Here is a 17,973-nt window from a genome sequence, read left to right as displayed (position 1 = left end):
AATGACCTCTGAAGTACAATCCAGTAAGCTTTTTTTGGGTAAAGCTACAAACCTTCAACAAATAGATCAGCAGATGTTTCAAGATCTTCATATTTGCAAGTAAATCGGCCTTGATCCTCTGGTCTCAAGTCACTAATAGTGACCTTCTGCAATTTATCTGCAACGTCTATGGAATATCTGCCTTGTCCCTCAATCCTTCGACCATTCCTAAACCACTCAGTTTTCAGGTTGGGTAAGGAAAACTGGCAAACCATGATGCAAATATGGCCTTCCTTACCAGAAAGATTTTCAAGGTGCTGTTCAACTATGGGCTCTGGAGAAGACAAACCAATGCAATGAAGTTAGATGAGACAAAGGAAAGGTAAATACATTCAGAATTAAAAGAACACAAGCTCTGCTTACCGACAACAGTCAGCTTAGCACTGGAAATATGTGGGCCACAGACAATGCGGAAGTTGCCTTGATCTTGCAGCGTGCAATTTTTGATCTTTAAGCAGTGAATGTCACCATCAACGCTAATTTCATACTTGTCATTTGATTCTAATTTTTCAGTTCCTTTGTACCAAGAAAGTTTGATTTCAGGATAGTTTATCTTTATCACACATTCAAACACAGCATCCGCATTTGTACGTACAAGTTGATCTTCAATGTCCTTGGTTAATTCAATAGGCTGCAGAGATCACATTTTATTTTTAAATACTCATTTCAAACAAAATGCTCCAAAATACCACACTGAGTAAAACATGAGGTCAGTATTCATCAATTATATTGCAGATCCTACCTCAACTTTTTCTATCCTTTGCTGGATAAACTGGATCAGTTCATTAAACTCCTCTTCTTCAGGACCTCGTTCACGTTCTTCCAACTCCTTAGAAAGCAACAACAAATTGAAAATTGTAACATAAAAAAAAGCAAGATTTTTATTTGGTATGAAAATGATGGTATACTCCACAGTATTAATGCTCAGATAAATGATCGGAAATTAACTCACAAATCTGTGAGTTTCTTCTTCTGCTTTGCTGGCTTTCAGTTGTTCAATGGCTTGAAGTAGACCACGGAAATCAGTAATTCCATACATGCGGGCATACTTTTCATATTCTTTAGGATCAACATTCCTTAGCAGTTCCACAATGTCAATATCCTTGTCTGCCTCTTCTTCTTTTTGTTTGGAAGGTGTTCTTTATAAAATAAATGTTAAATATTAATTAATTATTACTACATTTGAAATTAAACTTACATTAAGTCAAATAGATAAACTGATGGACCAAAAATAAATATTACATACTATGTAACATGTATTTATTTCATCATTCTATAAAAAGGAATAACTAATCAAAGATAATGCTGCTGTAACCCGCAAAAGAGATTGTATTAAATAAAACTTTGGAAATATTCATTCTGTTTTTCTGATAAACCGAACGAATAATTGTAAATTGACAAACACTAATTAGAGTATAATCACTTCATTCTTATTATGAATCAGAAATTTAACAATTGCAATGACTATAACATACTTACTTCTTCAGTTTAGCTCTGAAGTCAGTTTCAACAATAATTTCTTTCTTCTCCTCAACTTCCAAATTAATACTACTTTCAATTTCACCAAATTTGTTAGATGCCACACATCTGTATTGTCCAGAGTCAGTTTTTACTGTATCTTTGATTTCCAATTTGGCCTCTTGTCCTTTTTGCTGCACAATAATTCGGCCGCCATGGTTTATTTGCCTCCATTTTCCTTTCATCCATTTAACATTCGGGATCGGGTCACCACCTACCTTTGCAGTGAACGTTGCAATACTCTCTGAAACACAAATTGTACAAAGTAATTAAGATCAGTGCTAACATCTTCAAAATTTGTGCTCTTAATTTTTCCTGTCAAATGTTTATGATGAAATTCTTTGGAACCACAGAAATAACATAGGACAGAAAGAAGCCATTCAGCTGATCTTGTCCATGCCAACCCAAAGACACTCAGATGATCTTTTTAATCCCATCATCCTGCACGTGGCCCATAACTCTGCACCTTACAACACTTAAAGTGCAAGCTCAAGTATTTTTTAAGAAGAGTTTAGGGTCTCTGCCTCCACCACCTAGTCATGCAGCAAATTCCAGGCATCTACTACCATCTGCATAGAAACGCTTTTCATCGCAACCCCTCTATTCCTTCTGCCACTTAGTTTGAATTAAAGAACCCTGGCTTTGCAACTCTCTGTCTCAATTTCTTCTGTCAGCTCTATCTCTACCTCTCACCATTTTGTACACCTCAATCACATGTACAATTCTGGCCACACTTCAGCAGGAAAGATGTTGTTAAACTTGAGAGGGTGCGGCAAACATTTACAAGGATGCTGCGAGGACTGGAGGGAGAGGCTGAATAGGCCGGGACTTTTTTCCCTACAATGTCAGAGGCTGAGGGTTGACCTTATAGAGGTTTATAGAAACATGAGAGGCAAGGATAGGATGAACAGACAAGGTCTTTTTTCTCATGTGGGGGAGTCCAAAACTAGACGCCATAGGTTTAAGGTGAGAGGGGTAAGATTGAAAAGAGGAATGAGGGGTAACTTCTTCACACAGATGGCAGTGTGGGTATAGAATGAGCTGCCAGAGGAGGTGGTGGAGCTGGGTACAATTACAACATTTAAAAGGCATCTGGATGGACATATTAATAGGAAAGGTTTAGAGGGATGTTAATAGGAAAGGTTCAGAGGGATATTGGCGAAATGCTGGCAAATGGAAATAGGTCAGATTAGGATGTCTGGTTGGTGGGGATGAATTGGACTGAAGGGTCTGTTTCCATACTGTATGTTACTCCTCAGCCTTCTCTGTTGCACAAAAACAACCACAAACTTCCCAATCTCTCGTCATAGCTACAAATTCACTAGCTCAGGCTTTGTTTCCTGTGTAACTGAGAAATGGCATCCACTTTATTTAATGTACTAGGTGACGAGAAAAGTAGACAACTCAGGTAGCTGAATTTTGTAGACCCCTTCAGCATGTGTGATTGGCACAGGGAGGTGTGTGTGTGTGTGTGTGTGTGTGTGTGTGTGTGTGTGTGTGTGTGTATGTGTGTGTGTGTGTGTGTGTGTATATGTGTGTGTGTGTGTGTGTGTGTGTGTGTGTGTGTGTGTGTGTGTGTGTATGTGTACGTGTGTGTGTGTGTGTGTGTGTGTGTGTGTGGGGGGGGGGGGGCGTTGTGCAGTGGTGTAGTTCCCTAAGCCATATGCCCTTAAACTTAAAGAAATGAGGTCCTTAACTTGCCCAATCAAAGAGCATTCAGACGCATCAATCTACCAGCAGTGCCAGAAAATGCTGGGCACTGGAAGGCAGCCCAGAATTTAAAGGCCCTTTTTCAAAGGGCTACTTTGAAGTGGCTATAAGGAATTTGGGAGCATGTTAATCACGGAGGTGTCCTATGTGCAAGCAGGGCAACCCACTCCATCATGTCACCCACAAGAGGCAAACATTTTACCCATGCTAAGCCTGGCCCCTGCTTGTTATTGCTTTGAGGTAGGAGGCTTTAGGTATTCCATTTGCAACTTAGAAACATAGAAACTGTGAGGAGCATGCTTAACTTGGCCCCTGCATGTTATTGCTGTGAGGTGGGAGGCTTTAGGTATTGCATTTGCAACTAAGGTACATAGAAACTGGGAGGAGGAGTAAGCCACTTAGCCCATGGAGTCTGCCCTGCGACTGATCCCGACTGTCAACATCATATTCCCACTCCCAATTTCAGTGTCTAAACATCTATTTCCTTCTTTGGGGACATGACCTCCAAAGCCTAATTGTGATCAGGAATTCCAAGGATTTCACCTCCTCTCTTCACTCATCTCAGTCCAGAGACCATCAGCCCCTCCCACCTTCTCAAGGCCCCTACTGGCCGAGGTGCCTTGATTGAGATAATGGGTATGATTACAATTTTTCCCTCTTGAATGAAAATTAATCTACTTTCAGGCTAAAATTTAAACCAAAATACCTTCTAGCCAACAGTCAGTAGTTTGGACATTGTAATTATTTAGTAATTTTTTGCTTTGACAATTTATACATACTTAAGAAATGTTTCTTCCTAACAATCAGAATGCATGAGAAGAAATATCCATGCTGCACTTACTTTCTGTTGTTTTCACACTCTTTGGTTTTTCAATGAAGAAGATCTTGTCTGTCTTTGGTGGAGAAACCACTTTCTTTGCTGCAGCTTTTTCTAAACCGGAACAAGTTAAAAGAATGTTACATTGTAGCTTTAGTTTTCAATGTCAACATTCTTACTAGGAAACAAACTGCACATACAAATAAGTAAATAATGTGTACATAATTGGATTTTTTAAACTAACATTTAAGGCAATTACAATCACAAAGATGATTTTATATTCTGGCCAGGCACTTCAGGATACATTGCAGTAGAAATCTGACCTTACCTCAATGCAGTTTCAACTTTGTGCAATGTACTGAGTCTATACAGCAAATTGTGGGATTTGAATTCAATAAAATATCTGGAATTGAGAAACTAATGATGATCATGAATCCATTGTCGGGAAAAAAACCCATCTGATTCACTAATGACCTTTAGGGAAGAAAACTGCAATCCTGACTTGGTCTGCCCTACATGTGACTCCAGACCCACAGTGATGTAATTGACTCTGAAGTGCCCTCTGGGCAATTAGGGATGTACAATAAATGCTGACCTAGCCAGCGATGCCCTCATACTGTTAGCTAATAAAAAGGTACATGTTCAAATTATGTCTATGTGTTGTCATCTGTTTAAAAATAATCTAATTTGTGTACCACATTCTTAATTAACAAAATCATATTTAACACTGCGGTCGAAGACACTGCAAATAAAAAATCAAATGAAGAGCTTTTGGCAGCATTTGAAACACTATAGTGACAATAAATATTATGGCAACAAAGAAGAGTTGAATTATATTTTCAGTCTGGGAAAAATGCAATTAATTCAATATGAAGCTGTAAGTGCTAAAATATGAATCAGAAGTATGCTTTTTGTTTAATTCTTTGTTGAAGAATTCAGAAATAAGAAGCCATGTTCTCTTCTTTTAAATAATGTTCCATGTCTAGCTCAACAAGAGGTCTGATTCAAGAGGTTGCAGGATCTGTCAAAACACCTTTCGAATTTTTGACTAACAAACAATTACTATTCGCAATGTAGGCATATTTGACCAATGCAAGATCCTGGCTTTGACACTATTAATATGGCTTAAATACTTCAAGGAGCTCAAAACTGCATGAACCTTTCCTTCATGCTGTGAGACTGAAGTTGGATACGCTTTTCAAAGTATGATTAGTAAGTGCTGTTAGCTTTAATATGCTGACTACAATAACCTATTTCACAACAATCCCATACCTTGGACTGTTAGCTTGGCTTTGCAAGAAACACTTCCAGCTTCGTTTGTAGCTTTACATAGGTAGTCACCGCTATCTGTTTTAGTGCATGTTTTACATTCTAGGGCAGCTGTACCATCCTTGAAGGTGAAATTCAATCTTTCAGATGGCTTCATTTCTTTCCTGTCTTTAAACCACTGTATCTTAATTGGCTTAGATCCATGGACATGGCAGCTAAGCTGCAAAGATTCTCCTTCGGTTTTTGTCATTGGTTTAAGAGGTATGTCCCAGACAGGAGGCACTATAAGCTCTAAAACAACAAAATACATATCAGTATCTAAAATGGAAAATGTGCTCGCATCAAACATAAGATCAAAGATCGCTTGAACCATTTGGTTTATACAGTGCATAGCCCCTCTCCCTTTGAGGTTACCCACTGTTGCTTCCCATCATCAAATTTCCTCTTTCATCTGGAAGAGCTTAGCAGTTTGTGTCAGAGACTACTTCACAGATATTATGAATGGCACCTTATAATTTGCCAACAATGGAAACGTTGGTGTTGGGAAATATTTTTTTTGGAGGTGTTTAGCACCTTCATATGACATAATGTTTCATCCAGCGACCTGTCTAAGAAAAGAAAAATCTTGTGCAAAGACAAAAACAAAAGAGACTGAATTACTATTGAGTGAGTTTTGAACTCATACCACTTTAGTCAGAGTTCAACATTATCACATCAGCAGGCAGGAAAAGATGTAGCCAAGCTAATCTTCCAAACTTGGAGCCTCAGAACTTAGCTAAACCATTCAAAGCAGCTTGTATTTAAGTTTTAGTTGACAAAAATTCGACAGTGTTTACATATTTTCCATAAGACAGCATTGCTAGGAAGATAAGATCTAAATGAAATGTTGATTAACAATTGAGAACATGTCAGGTTTTACAATGCCAGTTAGACCTAAGAATAAAAAAGAATGTTAAGTCAGCTTTAAAGAGTTACCAATATATTTCACTAAATAAGCAATAGCAGCATTTGCCAACATTAGTTTCTGCATGCAGTTACCAAGCAATGTTATATAAATAAAAATTGGCTTCATCACTAACCTGTGATCAGTACAGACACAGTAAATATTGCAGTTCCTGCTTCATTGGATGCTTTACATGTATAAACAGCAGAATCAGTGAGATGTGCTTTCTTAATGTTCAGTATTACTACATTATTTTTAAAAGACAATTCATAATTTTCAGTTTGTATGATCTCTTGATCATCTTTCAACCAGGTTACAGATATTGGTTGTGAACCAGATACTCGGCCTTCAAGTTTTATAGCTTTTCCTTCTGCATCCTGTATTTGTTCAAGAGGTCTTTTAGTAAAGCTTGGTGGAATTTTACGATCTGTAAATAGATAGGCACAACAAAATGAATCAATATTACAAATGTCATATATATTTCCTCATTACTTCAGTGAAGTTATACTGCACCAAGTGGAATCTACTAAAAACCAAAAACCTCAAAATATTTCTGAAGATGGATCATGGATGGTGGAAGTTTGTGAAAATTAAGGACCGTTAATACGGATTGAAAAGATTTTCATCATGTTTAATGTTACTTCTCACAGTTTCAATTTGTTTTCTAAGTAATTGCCTGTAAGAGAACAATTTCAGATGCATAACGTAACTAAAACTGAATAAATCATCAGAAAAAATAATCACGTAAAGAAATAAAACAAACAAAAGCAATATTCTTCCACCTAATGAATAAAGCCTGGCCTGGATTTCTGGGCTGGGAGAAACAGAACAATGGCCAATATTAAAAAATACCTTTTACAGTCACTTGTGTTTGCGTTGAGTCCTTTCCAAGATCATTGCTAGCCTCACAAATGTACGGACAAGAGTCTCCCTTGTCTGCTTTTAGAATTGTTAAGTGAGGTGTATTTTCCACACAAGATATCTTATAATTCATATTTGAACGAATCTCTTTGCCATTCTTCAGCCAAATAACTTTAATTGGGGAGGAGCCAGTTACATGGCACTCAAGCTCTACACTTTGCCCAGTGATAACTTCCATGGGCTCTAATTTTTTGTCAAACACAGGGGCAACCCTCGCCTCTAAAAATATAACAAGAAAGAATTATTTTCTGTCGTAATATTATTAAATGAAAGGTAATTGTGTCCAGTAATGATAGTTAAAAGAAGTAGATATTCAAGTTTAAAAACTATAAAATGAGGATGTATGATAAAGACAAAAAGTAGAAGATAATTAATAAATATTTTACTCAACAAACCTTTCAGAGTTAGTCTTGAACTGCAAGAAGCATCTCCAACCATGTTGGTAGCTTTGCAAGTGTATTCACCAGCATGATGCATCTCAGCATTAAGAATTTTAAGAGTTGCTACATTCCCTACGAAGGATATAAGTACATTTTCATCACCAGTTAGTTTTACACCATCTTTAAACCAAGTTGTTTCAATAGGTGCTGAACCAGAAATATGACATTCAAATGTCACTGGAAGATGGAGAGTTCCTTCCATTCCCTGCATTTTCCTTGTGAAAGAAGGTGCAATTTTACGTTCTGTAAAACAGACAATTAAAGGGCCTGTTAATCACACAGTAATCATATAGGTTTTTTTTACAACCACAATATAGTTAAAATGTTCAAACAGAAAATGTATAAAATGCAAACATATGCCAATCTGCGAAGAACAGATATGAAATGAATCCATTAAGTAAAGTCACCTTGGATGATGAGCATGGCCTTTGATGAGCAGGTCCCTATTTTGTTTTCAGCTTTGCATATAAATTCTCCACTGTCACTCAAAGTTGTTTTCTTCAATTCCAGTCTTGCAATATTGTTCACAAACTCTATTTTACAATTAGGGGTGGCTCTCAGTTTCGTGTCTCCTTTGTACCAAGACACTTTAATTTCAGGTGTTCCAACAAGTCTACATTCGAAAAATCCTGGATCTCCTAAAGTTATGTCCAGAGACTCTAAATGTTGGACAAACGTTGGCGGTTCTGAGGTAAAAGCAAGATATCAATAATGAAAGATTCTGCATATCATATACATATTAGATATGTGTATATGTAAAGTCAGTGACTAATAGAAATCAGTGAGTTTAACAAACCTAATACTTTCACTTCGGCATGACAAGTGTCCATCCCAGCATCATTTTCTACTTCACAAGAGTATTTTGCATCATCATCTCTAGTACAGTTGAGAATCTCCAAAATACAAGATGTTTCAGTAGTAGTTAAAATATATTTGTCTGACTGGAATATAGCTAATCCATTTTTCTTCCAGGTGACTTTGATTTCTGGAGTACCGGTGTACATGCAGTCTAGACAAACTGACTTCCCCAGTACAACACTAGATTCATTCAACTTCTTCTGGAATACTGCTGGTTCTGGTAAAGACACAGATGAAAACAGTTCTCAAAAAGGCCAACACGAGCAAAATATTGAATTTATTTCTTTCAATTTGTGTTTTACAAACCTTTCACAAACAATTTTGTTGTACAAGAAACTTTGCCAGCTTCATTACTGACTTGGCAGATATAGTCTCCACTTTGGGAAGATTCCACATTTAGTAGTTCTAATACTGCTGTTGAGTCTCTTAAAGAAATATGACATTGCCTTCCTGCTACCAGTTCAGTAGTACCTTTAAACCATGATACTTTTAATGGGTCTGTTCCAGTAACAATGCTGGTAAATTTCACATTTGAACCAGGTGAAACTTCCTGAGAATCAGGTTTGCGAATAAATGAAGGTGGTTCTAAAAAGTTCAAAGAAAAATAGTACAATGTAACATTAAGCAATAAATTCATCAGAAATTTAAATGTAAAGACCATGATTTTTGCTACAAAACAAAATCAGTTTTTCTCTTTGCTCACAATTTTTACCCCTCTGTCACCTTTCTTCCTGATGGCAATGGCCCATGCTAATCCAGATACATAATGGCAACAGTCTAGTCCCACAATCAAGAGATCATTCTTCATGCAGAAGCCAGAAAGGCTGTCACCAGCAATTTGATCATTTGTTCAAGGCGATGACCAAGACTTGGCCTTTTTCTCACCTAACATCTAAACTGATGTCTCTCAAAAATGACAGCTAGAGTTCTGGTTAATTTCTTTCCATTTTCTGTCTAAGGTCATGGACATCAATATTGATGTCTCTGCCTCTGTGCAAGAAGCCTGGCAAATTCATTTATCCAGTTACAGGAACATTGAAATAGGAGCGTGATCTGTCATTCAACTCAAACTTTGCTGTTCTTCCTGCATTATTCATATATCTCTTAATATCTTTCCTTTCCAGATATCTGTCAATTTCTGTTTTGACTCTACCTAATGACTGAGCTTTCACAGACATCTGGGAAGAAAATTTTAAATATTTGCGACCCTCTGAGTGAAGAAATTCTTTCTCAGCATACTCCAAATGGCCTGCCTTTAATTCTAAAACTTATGTCCAGTGGTTCTGAATCCCAGCCCCACCACATACAGCCAGAGAAAATGTTCTTCCTTCATCTATCCTGTTTGGTCTGTAAGCCTTTAGTAGGATCTGAAATTTAGGGACCCTGTGGGCTTCTGTGTCAGCCACAGACAGAGGCTTCTCCAGCATGGGTTCTTTGGACCAAACACTGTGCAAGGACCAAATGGGGGGATTGTATGGGGAGACTGATGAATGGGCATAACAGGGCAATGGTGCAAAATCTAACCTGGTAAACTTGACAGAAGTTTGTCCAAGAAAGACTGAGAGTCATATGAAATATTTTATCAAGGGGATACAAAATCAAGCAGGCAAAAAAGGCAGAGAGACATATGACAATGTGATTAAAGAAAGATGGGAAAGGCTCAAAGAGAGAGATCACATTTTAGATATAATGTTCCAGAGTTAAATAATATTAGAAACAAGAGTTTTCTGACCTGAATTGGCAGGACTTAAGACATGGAGGTGCCTACGTTTATTGGGGAATCTGCAAAGGCTGGAGAGTTTTAAGAATATTTGAAGAGACAATTTTACTGGAAGTGAACAGAAAGCTGAAGATATGTCGGCCTGGCTAAGTAATCAGACCAAATGGTTAATCTCCTACATCCATGGAGTATAGAAGGTAATATGATTGAAGATAACAAGGTGTAGAGCTGGATGAACACAGCAGGCCAAGCAGCATCAGAAGAGCAGGAAGGCTGACGTTTCAGGTCTGGACCCTTCTTCAGAAAATTTTCTGAAAAGTTATCTCAGATTCTCCAGTGTCTGCAGTTCCCACTATCTCGGAATATGATTGAAGATATTGGTTTAGATTAAAAGTTCTTTATCCTCTTAGTACCTTGCATCTAACTGACTATATAAGATGGAGCATATTAGTTTCACGTCTGATTTTTGAACAGTATATTTCATTTGATTTAAGTTTTACTTTTGTGGCTACATTCTTTATAAAATACCTAGGTTTTCGGGTTCTTAAAACATCTGCATTGTGATAATAATATAAACAGTAAGCAAAATACCATAAACTTCACTGAAAACAAAACTGACCTTTCACAATCAAGACACCACTGCATTCATCGCTTCCTGCAGCATTTGTTGCTTTACATGTATAATTACCAGCATCTGACAGTTCCAAAGTACTTATTTTCAAACCACATGTGTTATCTCCAAATGTGAGTTGATACTTTGCTCCATGTACAATCTCCTGTCTGTCTTTGAACCAAGCCAAATCAATAGGAGGTGATCCAGACACTTTGCACTCCATCTGGATGGAAGAGGCCAGGATACCATTCACTTTCTTTAATTTTCTTGTAAATTTCGGAGGAATAATTCGATCTGTTTGAGATACACCAACAAGCCATAATTAGCAAAAAGATTTATCCACAGGCAGTTAAGAAATCCTGAAAAAGTATCCATTAGAAAAATGGCTAAACCATACCTAGGACGCTGACTGATGTTTTGCAGCTGCTACTACCAACATTATTTTGAACTTCAAAAGTATATTGACCACTGTCGGCCTTCTCTGCAGACAGAATCTTTAGGTTGGAAATTCCATTTATAAAACTGATCTGATACTTTCTGCCAGATGCTAGCTCATGTCCGTCTTTCAGCCACTTCACTCGGAGTTCTGGAGTGCCTCTAACAATGCATTCCAAAGTTGCTGGATCTCCGGCACTCACACTGACAGATTCCGCTTCTTCCACAATTGTGGCAGGTTCTAAATTGAAAGAAAGTCTTTTTATAAAAAAAGCTCATGACAAACATAAAAAAAATTAAAATAATATCAAGCAATGCTCTTAAATGTGAACCAAATTCTAGAAATAACAAAAGAAAACCTGACGTCAGGCACTGACCCAGAAGCGATACAGTAGCAATGCATTCTTGCATTCCAGCATCATTTTTAATTTGACAAACATACTTTCCAGCGTGAATTGCTTCCATTTTTGCAATATGCAAAGTAACAGTATTTTGTTCATAGCCGGTTGTCATGTACTCATCAGCTTTCACTTCTTCCCTTTCCTTGATCCATGTTACATGAATTGGTTCAGAGCCTTTAATGGTAGCTTGTAAAGTTATAGACTCTCCAAGCACAGAAGAAATGTTTGAAAGTTTCTTCACAAATACTGGTGGCTCTGTAGAATTAAATAGATATTCTTTACTTGGGAGATGCAAATTGAAAAATTCTTTTCCAAAACTTGTCAGATCAGGATAATTTAAATTTGGAAAGTTTACGAACCTTTTAGATTTAATGTGCCAATGCAAGTGTCACCTCCCACCTCGTTCTTGACGACACACATGTATTCGCCTATATCTGGTGTCTCAACTTGTAGAATATGAATACTTGCTACATGGTTTTCATAAGTAATTTTGTACTTTTTACTTGCTCGGATTTGCCTTTTGTCTTTATACCAGGTAATTTCAAAAGGAGATGTACCGCTGATTTCACACTGCTGTACGACATCAGAGCCTTTTATGGCATTAACTGTCTCAAGTGTTTTAATGAAAACTGGAGGCTCTGTAGGAAGATTATAATTTGTCTCATTTATGCAGTCATGGTGAAAAGATACTTGCTTTAGAATGATTTTTAAGCACTTGATGAAAGCTACGTACCTTTGACAGTAAAAGCGACATTGCAACTTGCACTGCCAGCTTCATTTTGAGCTTCACAAATGTAATCGCCGCTATCTTCCAGATCAGCATGAATGATTTCAAGAACTGCAACAGATTTATCGAAACGCATTTTGTATTTGTTATCAGCACTAATTTCATGGTCATTCTTGAACCATGAAACCTTGATTTCAGGTGTGCCTGTCAGTTTACACTCAAAGTGTGCCGATTCACCTTTCTTCAGTACTTTGGATGGTTCCAGCTTCTGAATGAAAGATGGGGGCTCTAGGATACCAAAACAGAGGACATTTAGTGTTAAGGTTCCAAGAACAATACCATGCTGGATTAATTGGAACTGTGAAACATGTGAAAAGAAATATAATTCTGAACAGAGATCAGTAAGAGAATGTTTACATAGGCAAATCTGAATCTAAGATAATTTTAGTGTAACATACAATAAAAACATTCAATAGATTTGGATTAATGAAGAGTATAAGACAATACATTCTTGAAATCATGAAGAGTGTAAGAAGATAATGTAAAACTGATGTGATAAAGGGTGTAAGATTATCGCATATGTTTGATGTCCAGAAGAACACAAGATACTAGCAGTACAAAGCACAAGAAAGAAGACCGGTACATGCTGAGAATTTTCAGCAACTTAAAGACATTAACAAGTGAAATACAAACAAGATGCTGTCACTATATACCGAAACCACATAAAAATTGCACACCTGTAACAAATAACTTTGCTGTGCAAGTATTTGTGCCGACATCATTGGTGACGTGGCAAGTATAGTATCCTGTACTGGAATGTTTTACTGAATACAGTTGTAGAGAACTGGATGAACCTTCTGCCATTATGCAACATGTAGCATCAGAGTTTAACTCCTTGTCATCCTTAAACCATTTGAAATACAGGGGAGGTGTTCCTTCCACATCACTCTTGAACTGCACTGCAGAATTGGGGGGAACCTCCTGTGACTTTGGTTTTACTATAAATCTTGGTGGCTCTAAAATTCATTGAAGAAAAATACATTTGTTGCAATGAAGAGCACATAAAGATTCATCAACTTTTTCACTGTAAAATATCCAACTACAAATCTTTCCGAGCAATTATTTCACGCAAGTCTGTTAAAATTAAAGCATGATACAAATGATGCTTTTCATGATAAGAAATGGAGAGAAAACACAAAGATTTTAATTCAAACCTTTCACAACAAGTGTGGCACTGCACTCATCACTTCCTGCTACATTTGTTACTCTGCAAGTATAAATTCCACCATCTGCGATTTCTAGTTGATTCATCTCCAAAGTTGAGGAGTTATCTTGCTGTGATATTTTATACTTGTTGCTATCTGATATTTCCTTTCCATCTTTGTACCAATGAATGCTTATTGGAAAAGAGCCAGATACTTTGCACTCCATGGACATGGAAGACCCTAATGCAACGCCCATATCCTTTAACTTTTTCGTAAATGTTGGAGCAATTTGTTGATCTGTACAATACAGAGCACAATCTGTAAGCTTAAACTATAAAAGTATCCTAGAATTCCAAACCTAATTTCATGCTTTAACTGCACTTCTCACATCCATATCCGTTAACACAGCGTAAATACTGACCTAATACAGTCAAGAAAGCTTTGCAGCTGTCGACTCCATATTCATTCTGGACTTCAAAAGTATATTCACCACTACTCGCCTTCTCTACTGACAGAATTGTTATACTGGCTACATTTTTCTCAAAGCTCAATTTGCAATTTCTGCTGGATGTAACCTCCTTTCCATCTTTCAACCATTTAACTTTTAGATCTGGTGTACCAGCTACAGTACATTCCAAATTTGCTGGATTTTTCACAGTCACACTGTGTGACTTTGCTCGCTCAACAATTTTTGCAGGTTCTGTTAAGAAAAAAACGGTGGGCTGAGTAACATTCAATTGTCTTATGCATTCAGCAATTTCACAAAAACAGTAAATTTGAACTGAGCAGCAACTGGCTTCAATATGTCAGTTAATCATATTTACAAATATTTCCTACCAACCTGTTACTATCAATGTAGCAAAACATTTCTCAATTCCTGCATCATTTTTAGCCTGACACATGTATTTCCCACTATACTTTGAGTCACCAGCTTTAATTTGCAGGGTAGCAATATTGTTTTCGAAGGAAATTGCTAGATTATCATCTTCTTTGATGTCATCATTATCTTTCATCCAATTTATAGAAAAAGGATGTGAGCCTTTCACATGACATTGAAATGTAGCAGGATTTCCAGCAACCACTATAATATTTTCAATCTTCTTTATAAATGAAGGGGGCTCTGGTTCAAGATAAATATAAGCAAAAAATATGAATTATTTCCTGATGTCTTCCATGAAAACAAAAGAGCAAAGTTTAATAGCAAATGTTTTTGAACTGTTTTGTAACTAAAGATGTCAACATTACGAGAAGAAGTGCTTTTCAATCACAATGTAACTAACCTTTCAAGCTGACACCACAACTGCAGGAGCAGCTGCCCACGTCATTAGTGACTGTGCATTTATATTCACCCACAAATGAAGGACCAATCTTCAACATATGAAGACTAATTGAATAGTTCTCAGTGACCATCTTATATTTTTCACTGGATCGAATCTGTTTATTGTCTTTGTACCACATAACTTTAAAGGGAGCTGTCCCAGCCACCTCACATTCAAGGGTGACACCACTGTTTCTTATTACCTCAGCAGACTGAAGTTTCCGCCTAAAACTGGGAGGTTCTATAAAGTAATCACATCAAAGTCTACAATCAACCAAACTGTAGAAACCAATAGAAGCTTTGCTCAAGTAAGTTAAAACATGCACTATGCTGCCAAAATGCAAAGACAATATTACAGACCTTTAACTTCAACCTCAGTGGTGCTGCTGTCACTACCAGCTTCATTCCTTGCTTCACAGATGTAGCATGTACTGTCATCCAAACTAACATTAATAATCTCAAGAACTGCCACAGAACCATCAAACGACATCACACATTTGTCGCTGGCTAGAAGCTCATGACCACCTTTGTACCAAGTAACTTTCATTTTTGGTGTGCCAGTTATAATGCACTCAAAACGTGCTGTGTCTCCTTTCTTTATTATTGTGGACAGATTTAGCTTCTTAATGAAGCTAGGAGGTTCTAGAAGTCAAAATGTCATAAATGTCAGTATAAATTTAAAAGATAACCAAAAAGCAATTCAAACTAACAGTCAAATACAAATAATTATCAACAATGCATTTACACCCAAAATTTACAAGCTTGATGCAACTGATTAATACTTAACTCTAGGTCTGTGAATGGAAAAGAAAATATAATTTCCTTTTCCACATGCTATCAGCATTTCTTATTGCTGCCTCTATGAAAAATAGCCAACTTAATTCTTTGGGGATGGAGAAGTCTAGACTATCTTAAAATTGTCATCATTATTGTTTTATCATACAAACCAATTTGAATTAAGGGGCATTTTTTACATTGCCTTGAACAGAGAACAAATTCTCCACCACTCCGCAATGCTTCACCTAACAGTGACTATCAGCATACAGTCCACTTTAGAGGAAACTGCTGAGTGTCAAAATCGGGGACATCAAGTTCGATTCTTAGCTCAGATTTACTGGTCTGGATACTAGATGCTGGATAATTGGCATGCTCCCTCTCCATAGCTGGCAATGTAAAATCATACCACTGCAGCTGATGGTGCTGAAATTTTCACCAAGCGAGGCTTGCAAAACAATTTTATGTGAAACAGAATTATAAAAACTGTAAAACAATATACAAAAATGCACACCTTTCACAAACAAGTCTGCAGAACAGGCCACTGTACCAACATCGTTTCTCACTTGGCAGGTGTAACTACCCGCATCAGATATTTTAGCTGAGACCAACTCTAGAAAATATGTTGAGCCTTCACTCCAAATGGAATATGCCACACCATGCATCAATTCCCTGTCTCCTTTGAGCCATTTTGTAGATAATGGTGTGGTTCCTTTCAAAACACTCCTAAACTGTACAGTAGAACCAAGTACAACATCCCGTGATGTTATTTTTTCAACAAAGCTTGGAGGCTCTAAAATTTACATGGGAAGAAACACATTTAATTAACTCATGTATAGACAAACTATAAGACATGAGTAGGTTGAAGACAATGTTATAGCAAAATGCTAACATGTTCTTCAAAAATCAATAAATTAAGAAATCAAAGATAATGGTATTTGATGTGTAGGTTTAGTTACTTGACTAGTGCTGTAAAGAAAACAAACTGCTTGGGTAAAGAAATTAACATTCATGATGGGAAGAAAATATAACAAGACAATGTTCACACCTTTTATACTTAGGAAAGCACTGCATTCATCCTTTCCTGCTGAATTTGCTGCTCTACAAGAGTATATTCCACCATCTGAAACGTCTAACTCAAAGACTTCCAAAGACAGCATGTTTTCTTGAAATAACATCTTGTATTTGTTACTGGCTGATATTTCATTGCCATCTTTATACCAAGAGATGTCCATCGGAATAGAACCAGCAATTTTACACTCCATTTGTACAAAAGATCCTAAAGTACTGCTGGTTTCCTTTAATTTTCTTGTGAACAATGGAGCAATTATTTGTTCTGTCCAGTGCAAGAGTAAAACAGAAGTCAATAAAAAATATGTCCACTATTTTTAATTTTCTGACATTTTTTACTTAACGTAAAAAAGGAAATTAAAGACCATCAACACAAACTAATCACTGACCTAACACTGTCAAAGAAATACTGCAGCTGTCGGCTCCAAACTCATTCTGGACTTTGAAAGTATAATCAGCAGTGTCATCCATTTCAACGGACTGAATTTTTAGACTTGCCACTTTATTTGCAAAACTCATTTTATACTTTCCACCTGATTCCAGTTGCTTTTCATTTTTGAACCATGAAACACTTAAATCTGGTGTACCGGCTACAGTACACTCCAAAATTGCTGGGTTTCCTGCAGTCACAGTGAGTGGCTCAGTTTTATCTTTGACATTCGCAGGTTCTGTGGGAATAAGTAGATCATTTGCATCAGGAGCACTATGCAATAGATTTTCTAATTGCAGTCAATTCTTCTGGACGGAGCTGGCTATAGATTTTTTTTGTATCTACCGTAGGTATTTTTGTGTTATGACAAACCTCCGGAGTGGGTAGGTTTGTTTTCGGCTAGGGTCTTCTGGCTCGCAGGTAAGTATATTACCAGTGTGTCACTATAGTGCTTCTAGCATTCATTCCACAATGGGTTTGATAACTCATTAGCTTGGGTTCAAATTTAGTCAAGACTGTTGCAGTAAAAGTCTCAATCCACCTGATTGCTTGAATGTGTTCCATGTGAAACTAGTTTGGGCAGTCCGAAATCAACTCAGAGTAGGGTCCTTTTGTGGCACAATGGTAGTGTCCCTACTCATGGACTGAGACCCAGGTACAAGTCCAATCTGCTCCAGAGGTGTATAATAACTTCTCTGAACAGACTGATGAGGAAAAAATAGATAAAAGAAAACCTTGTGTGTTTGTTTTCGTGTCCCAAGTTA

The 17,973-nt window shown here is 37.1% G+C and overlaps 1 protein-coding gene across 1 annotated transcript in view; it reads right to left on the bottom strand.

Annotated features, from left to right (window-relative positions):
- The window catches only part of ttn.2 (titin, tandem duplicate 2), a 339,406-nt gene that overhangs the window by 205,943 nt on the left and 115,490 nt on the right, over positions 1–17,973 (bottom strand). The window contains exons 84-107 of the mRNA XM_059647196.1: positions 17,169–17,447; positions 16,757–17,044; positions 16,223–16,501; positions 14,458–14,736; positions 14,038–14,316; positions 13,626–13,913; positions 12,418–12,699; positions 12,044–12,322; positions 11,661–11,939; positions 11,246–11,524; positions 10,855–11,142; positions 8,822–9,100; positions 8,454–8,732; positions 8,065–8,343; positions 7,613–7,900; positions 7,149–7,436; positions 6,433–6,723; positions 5,357–5,644; positions 4,109–4,198; positions 1,519–1,801; positions 992–1,178; positions 782–868; positions 403–670; positions 53–313 (exon numbers count right to left, since the gene is read on the bottom strand). Coding sequence (XP_059503179.1) covers positions 53–313; positions 403–670; positions 782–868; positions 992–1,178; positions 1,519–1,801; positions 4,109–4,198; positions 5,357–5,644; positions 6,433–6,723; positions 7,149–7,436; positions 7,613–7,900; positions 8,065–8,343; positions 8,454–8,732; positions 8,822–9,100; positions 10,855–11,142; positions 11,246–11,524; positions 11,661–11,939; positions 12,044–12,322; positions 12,418–12,699; positions 13,626–13,913; positions 14,038–14,316; positions 14,458–14,736; positions 16,223–16,501; positions 16,757–17,044; positions 17,169–17,447 — 6,267 coding nt within the window. The remainder of the gene's footprint in view (positions 1–52; positions 314–402; positions 671–781; positions 869–991; positions 1,179–1,518; positions 1,802–4,108; positions 4,199–5,356; positions 5,645–6,432; positions 6,724–7,148; positions 7,437–7,612; positions 7,901–8,064; positions 8,344–8,453; positions 8,733–8,821; positions 9,101–10,854; positions 11,143–11,245; positions 11,525–11,660; positions 11,940–12,043; positions 12,323–12,417; positions 12,700–13,625; positions 13,914–14,037; positions 14,317–14,457; positions 14,737–16,222; positions 16,502–16,756; positions 17,045–17,168; positions 17,448–17,973) is intronic.

The sequence above is a fragment of the Stegostoma tigrinum genome, chromosome 7 (genome assembly GCF_030684315.1).
Source record: "Stegostoma tigrinum isolate sSteTig4 chromosome 7, sSteTig4.hap1, whole genome shotgun sequence".
NCBI classification, from domain to species: Eukaryota; Metazoa; Chordata; class Chondrichthyes; order Orectolobiformes; family Stegostomatidae; genus Stegostoma; species Stegostoma tigrinum.
Note: the sequence above shows the minus strand (reverse complement) of the source record. Positions and strands in the feature narration are given on the sequence as shown.